Source organism: Saccostrea echinata, unplaced genomic scaffold (assembly GCF_033153115.1).
Source record: "Saccostrea echinata isolate AGI-Se365-2 ecotype Australia unplaced genomic scaffold, CSIRO_AGI_Sech_v1 ptg000011l, whole genome shotgun sequence".
In the NCBI taxonomy this organism is placed as follows: Eukaryota; Metazoa; Mollusca; class Bivalvia; order Ostreida; family Ostreidae; genus Saccostrea; species Saccostrea echinata.
Window position 1 is genome coordinate 2,844,760 of NW_026889760.1, and position 6,990 is coordinate 2,851,749.

At 33.2% G+C, this 6,990-nt stretch overlaps 1 protein-coding gene across 1 annotated transcript; it reads right to left on the reverse strand.

The window, feature by feature from the left end:
- Nucleotides 1-910: 910 nt before the first annotated feature.
- On the reverse strand, nucleotides 911-1,912 carry LOC133184863 (uncharacterized). The gene has a single exon (XM_061319937.1). The coding sequence runs from the start codon at nucleotides 1,910-1,912 to the stop codon at nucleotides 911-913; it is 1,002 nt and encodes a 333-aa protein (XP_061175921.1).
- Nucleotides 1,913-6,990: the final 5,078 nt, after the last annotated feature.

Sequence of the window (6,990 nt, forward strand, 5' to 3'; positions counted from 1 at the left end):
TTGCATATAAGAAACTTTAACCTTTGCCATAAGCTGCCATACAGGGGCATCAGTGTTTCACAAACACATCTTGTTTTCTATTGAAAAATGAAATTTTGGTACTGCAACGGATACTCAGAAGAATCTGACTTTTAACATCGTTTTGTTATCTACATCAAGTAAATGTGATATATTGGGGGGAAAAAAAACAAACTTAAGCTGATTTCTAATGCTAGTTAACATTTCGAAATTTGATAGAAACGTTTTCCGATTCTCTGTTAAGACTATAAATTGATGTTGAGAAATAACGAATTTCCACTCTCACTTCAAGTTTGTTATGCATAATTATCAGAAAGCGTTTTGTTTCAGTAATTAATGGGTTTTATGCTTCATAAGGCCTTTTAATAATAAACATTGGCCTAGGTTTCATTCCTCTCAAACAAATTTACTCTTAAATTGTTTTCAAAATCCGTTATTGGAAATAGATGAAATGTAGCAACAAGAAAGAAACGGTTTTACACTTGAGTTTCCATAAAAATCAAGGTTACAAAAAAAAGGAGGGGGGGGATTAAAAAATGCTCAAGGACAAAAACACAGGATGAAAAATTGTGGTTTTAATGACGAAAGGAAAATATATATATATATAAATACCTATTAAGTCCACTACACTCGATGTTTTATTGCATATTAAGGCTTACGCTGAATTTGCATTTGGAAGCAAAGCACCCATAGCTACTTACATTTACAAAACTCTCAATCGTTTTAGTAACTATCTGCCGTTTGCAATGGGTGAATTCCTGTAATCTTTTTCGTAAAATTTTCTTCCATATCCAAGATTCTGAGTTGAATACACTGTACAAACATAGCACATACACAAACAACATTCTAAACAAGGAGTATTCTGAAGAAATTATGTTCCTATTGTCTAGTTTTATGGTTTTATGAACACATGAACTCTTTGAATTCCACGTCCTCTGTAGTGTTGTTTCCAGTTGGTGGCGAGATACGGGTATCTAATTTTCCCATACCATCGTCCGGCATTGTATCTGATATAATCTTTTTCATTATCATACATTACTCCAATTGTTAGCGATCCACCTGTTTTAGTCACACACCATGCCCTTGCGATTGCAATGATATCTCCCCAAGGATTAATGCCATCGCCATACCTACCTAGACCAGAGTGTTCAACAGAGCTAAATGTTACCACAGCGTCAAATTCACCAAGTGTCTTGTTTAGAAAAGCTCTCCTAAATTCTCTAGGAATGTAAGTTTTAATTTGCGGATGCAGGGATTTAATTTCTCCATATTCAAGAGTAACAACTTCCTTCGCGCCGGCTTCCAATACGCATGCCTCAACCCATGGGTTCTCAGACCCTATGACTAAGACACGCCCACCTTTGACGCCAGGAGCATGCTGTAATCCATCTCTTAACGCGTTAGTTTCAGAACTGCCATAATTTCCACCTAAAACTCCTCTCCTTGCTAGAGAGACCTGTTGATTTACACTTTCTTTTGTCCATATTGGTGTTCTACTCTTTGCATTGAAATATGGACTGTCGAAGTAATAATCTGATACTGGCAGTCGAAAATTCATTGTAAAATCCTTAAGAAGTCTTTCTGGAATCTTTTTTGGAGCTACCTTCAAACCATGCCCTTTATCAATGTATTCATTTTTAAAGATTGCAACACAGTTTATTGGTGCTGTAATATGGTCGAAATACGGTCCTGGTGTACCGGGTCGCGAAGTATTGCAGAGCTGCCCACAGTCTCTTCGTATTACTTCTATTTCTGCATATGGGATACCATCAGCACCTTTAGGAAGATTAACTGTTTGAATGTCATTCCTGTAAGTTTCTGTTTGAGGAAGAGGATCGGAGACGGAAGGGATTTTTACGTACTGCTCCCAGTGTCTTCGTGGCACAAAAAACATGAAACCGACTACCAGAAGAAGAACTGCCACCAAGGTGTATTTATATCGTGAGCCATGTATGCTGGTTGCAATTCTGAAATAAAAGGGAAAATGATTTTAACATTTCTTTTTTCACGACATTATAATTAGTATTGTTTTAATTTCTAATATCTTTGAAACGTGATGGATTTAAATTGTGTAATATACAGGAACACATGTACAAAGTAATAAAACAAATAGAAAGATCTTTTTAATTTTAGTAGTCTGAACTTATAAAAAATACGCCGTTTATTACTTTAACAATAAATGGTCTTAAACAAGACATTAAAGACTTAGTGCAATACAAACCTTCTTAAGTGGAATTGGATATTTTCGAAAGGATAATGATTTTCAATTTTAAGAAATTCTAACCATTTAGTCGAATTTTCTTCCCCTCCCTCTTTTTTTTTTTTTTTTTTTTTTTATCAAAAGTATGTTAGAGATTCAGAATTGGGTAGGTGTAGTTTCAAACTAAGATACCAATGAAAAGTTTTTGACAGCTTTATAGCAGATTAAAGTACATTTCCAGAAGGCGTTAATATTATATTTTTGGGACATGAAAATTCATATCTTATATAAGTGTCAAATAGTAGAGCAAATAGTTTAGAAAAATTCGTTCTTAAATTCATTCATGTCTTTTCGATACACAGGAAAAACTTTAAATACATTACAGAGAACCCTGCAGCTGTGCTTGACATATTGGCCCCTGTGTTGCCGGTAAAGGTAAGACAAGGGCATTTGATACATATCTATATCATACATAGATTCACAGATGTTACACAGGAAGGAAGAAATAAGCTTTCAATTTAAAGATAATAATAAGTGTGTAACGTATCATTTTGACTGATAGAGTTGGGGATAACTGGAATTCGTCCAATTGCCAAGTTTCCTTTTTATGTTTAGTTTATGGCTGTTATGGATAGGGCGATGCAAGAACGGGGCCTGCATGTTGTACACTTGTTGAACTCTCATCGAAGTGATTTCCAACACTTTCACAATCTTGTATGCCATAAAATTGTCAAAAATTAAAATTTAAGATTTGTTCTTTAGCAGTTGCCTTGGTTCTTGTTAAATATGGCACTGAATTTTTTTCAGCTGCAAAAGCATAGCTCAATCTGGGCCATAGTTTTAAAACAGGACAAAATGTGTTTCAATGTCAATTATCTTCGTCAAGTACGTACAATGTATTTTAAGCAAAAATTAACTTCCATCACCTTTGCAAAATAATTCATTCCAGTGCAACAAAAGATCGAGTTTTCTACATTCCTATGGACCTTTTTTCCATAGACAGCGTTCTAAATTGTGGCTATTTTTATGAATAAATTGTATAGAATAATGTTTCAATAAAAATGTTGAACGATGCATCATGCACGGTTAACAGGCAATTGGTACTAGAAATAGAGTATTCTTAAATCATGCCGTACGAGTCATTCGCTGCTCGTTACGGCAGAAAAAGAATTGAACTACTTTTTTCATGTATGCATAAATTATATATGATAGAAAAATAGAAATTCCTGTGAAATACTTTCAAAAAGGCTATTCCTCCTACAGTTTCAATATTACTTGGCACACAAGTGGACTTCTCCAAGATACATAATTCTGTGTATCAGTTTTTGATTTCAGTGAACACTGTTACCAAGGTTACTAAATAGATATTTCTGTGAAATACTTTCAGAATGTTACTCCTCCTACAGTTTTGGTCTGAGTTAAGTATAACTTGAAACACAAGTAGACTACACACAGATACACTGTACATAATTTTTTCTCAGTTTTTGATTTCGATGAATGGTGTTACCATGGTTACTTAAAATACTAAAAAGAATTTGATATAGTATCATCTTCATATATTGAAGAATCATTAAGATTGGTGGGTGCCAATTTTCATGGATTGCTTAATTTTCACAGGATCGAAGGGACGTAATTTTGTGCACTGACTTATTTGTAAAAAAGGAAACATGACTCTTCAAACCCCAAGTATAAATTCGTTGAGCATGTTGATGCAGGATACCCACAAATTCCACGAATACATAGAGCCACTACGAAATCTAATGATTCCACAGTATACTAAAGTCCCCACGAAATGGATTGTATGTGATGTAGGAACTTACCCATTGCCTCAATTTCCCTATGGTAAAGGTGCTATATGCACACAGAGACAAAAGTGGTATTCATGAATATTTACTTTTTTCTTTGGAACAAATATAATTATCTTTCATTGAATAGTTTTGTTGAATTCTTCATATTTTATGTAAGATAAACTTCAGGTGTATATTAAATTTTATTTGCCAGAATATTAAAGGAAAAGAATCCATCGTTAATTCAACCCGATAATGAATGAAAATTGCCAACTTTGATCCTTTTAGTGTAAATAATTTCCTCCCCATTTCTCTACAATGAAGATTTAGAGAATTATTATTTAAATTCAAATTTTCGATTAGACAATTACTGAATGGTAATTGTGAAATACACTAGCCTAGATGAATGTCTTGTCAATTTAATGTCCTGAATTTAATGCATTATAATATCTAACTAATCTTTTACACAATGACAAGGTAGATCGAGGTAGTCATGAGCTTTCATTGAAAGAAATTCACTTGTTCTGACTTCTTGCAGTACTACTGGTAGAAGCAAAGCTTTTAACCATGCTTTGTACATTAATGTTTGTAAAATTATGAGTTTGTAGAATCTACACTTCATGATAACGAGACTTTCTATTCTGTAAGTTATAAGATCTGTATTTACTCGTCAGAATCGACTTCAAAACCGATATTTTGTCTCTATATTATAGTGCAATCACATGGTGTAAGTAGGTCAGTAGCCTACGAGACTTTATTTTGAATCATTACATTTAAATATGTTGAGTTAGTTGTATTGCACATTGCAAAACTGTCTGTTTAGAAAGCATTGCGGCTTGGCATGCACAAATTTTATGCCAATAGTGCCATACTTTAAATACTTCAAAATGACCATTTTACTCTCAAAGGCCATGCTTGATTAATAAATGGTTATCCCCATAAAACTGAGAACAAAAAATGGGAATAACATGTCCGTGTTTTTGATAGAGACATATAAAAAGTGCTGACTGTGGTCGATGTACTGCATTTCTCTGCCGACCAGCCGTACCAAGGTTTTTTTTTTTTTAGATAAAAAAGCACAGTGTCACAGTTTAGAAAGTCAGACATATATTATTCATATCTTCAATCTAATGTAACACATGAGGAAGCAAGTTTCTTTGACCAAAAATGGTATTTAAAACATAGAGAAATAATAAGTAAAGAGACGGGCACGTTGAACTCTAAAATCAATGATTGTGAAAATGATTCAATTAGGTAAGCTCTTGACCCGTTGATGCTTAGGTGGAGCAACAACATGGAATAAGAATTTTTCATGTCAATAAAAACTGATTTTTTTCTAAATGTTGTGATGGAGAAGAGGATGTCCAAGGAGATTCAGGTGAACGTTGTGACCAGGGCGTCTCCATATGAGTGAAAAATTCTCGAGTGGGACGTTAAACAACAAACAAACAAAACGTTGTGACCAATGGTCCTCTTGTTTAATTTTGTTCTTGGATGTAATTTGTAAGAACCTACTGATTATAGTTCAATTGCAAACACTTCATGTTAAGTTTGGTTTATAAACATGCTGAAACGGATCTGGAAAGGCCGTGATTGTTATATCCTGTTATATTAAACATACTGAAAGGAACTGATTATCGACATACATATTCCATTTGACAGAGGGATGGTCTACATATTTCAATTTACAGAACTCACCAGTCGTGTTCATATTGCTATAGCAACTTGTAGACTAATTGTTCACAGAAGAACAGAGGTCTTTCCATCTCTTTTAAGGTTTTAATATATATTCTTATATATTTGTCTTGAAAAATTAAATATTTAATAAAAAGAATTCAAATGGCAGTAAAATTGAAAAAACACATAACGTGGAGTCAGACCCTTTCACACTGAATAATTGAAGTTTCAAAAGACATTGGTAAAGGTCTGATGTCTGTGCTGTTTACGGTTTTAAAGGAGTAGCGAAGACAAGGTTTATTGTGAAAGGGGTATTAAACATATAAAATTGTTTTGAAAAGATCATATTAACTATGAGATGTTATCTAATATATTTTGAATGACTTTGACCCAAATTTCAAGGTCAAAGGTCGATAACTCCAATGCAGTTAGTCCCACGTCTCTATAATTAATCGTTTTAAAAACCTTTTATTTAACGCAAACATTGAAAACTTTCAGGGGCAATAAGGGGTTGATGAATCCTTTCGCACTGAGCGGATTGAAGAGTGTACTAATTTACATGAAGTTTTTAGTGAAGGTTTGGTATCTTTTCAGTTTACGGTTTCAGAGGAGTAGCTATTATAACAAGATTTTATTGCAATAGGGGTAATAACTGTTTGAAAGGTCAAAGTTCAACTACGCAGTGAGATGTTCAGAAATGTTTCGAGGAGTACATTCCCTTGGACTGTAAGTCTTTTTGATAAATCAACATATGTACACGTTTGAGAAAATAATAACAAACATCCGTTATAATTACTATTATTGTTGTGCCATTGTATATTTTCGTTTATATTGAAAAATATTGTTTTAATCTGGTGGTTGATTTTCATATTTCATTTGTAAAATATACACCTACTTTAAAAATAATGACATTAAGGTGTGCTTAAACGTTTTGATTAGGGTTGTTACGGGGTGATTATCTGATGCAATCACAGAATTTGTCTTGACTTTCCAACTATATTTAGGTTAAACTTTTACATAAATCCAAATATGACAAACTAAAATGTTATATGGAATTATCGTAAAAGCTAACTAAGGCATTGTCCACTCAATAAGAAAATTAAAATAAAACCAGCCATGTTTAATTGCTCAGCTTCCTTATGTTAGCATGCAGAAATTTTCTGTAATTACTTTACACATTTAATTTGATAATGAATGCTATGTTTCTTCCGGTATAATTTTTTGAGAATGTAAAACATAAAACTACAATCATTTTCCACTTTAGTGTAAACAAGAAGTGTAGTGACATAAACCTGATTATTACTATTA

Excerpts from the sequence above, each read along its gene's own strand:
- LOC133184863 (XM_061319937.1), bottom strand. The coding sequence starts at position 1,912 with ATGTTTTTTGTGCCACGAAGACACTGGGAGCAGTACGTAAAAATCCCT.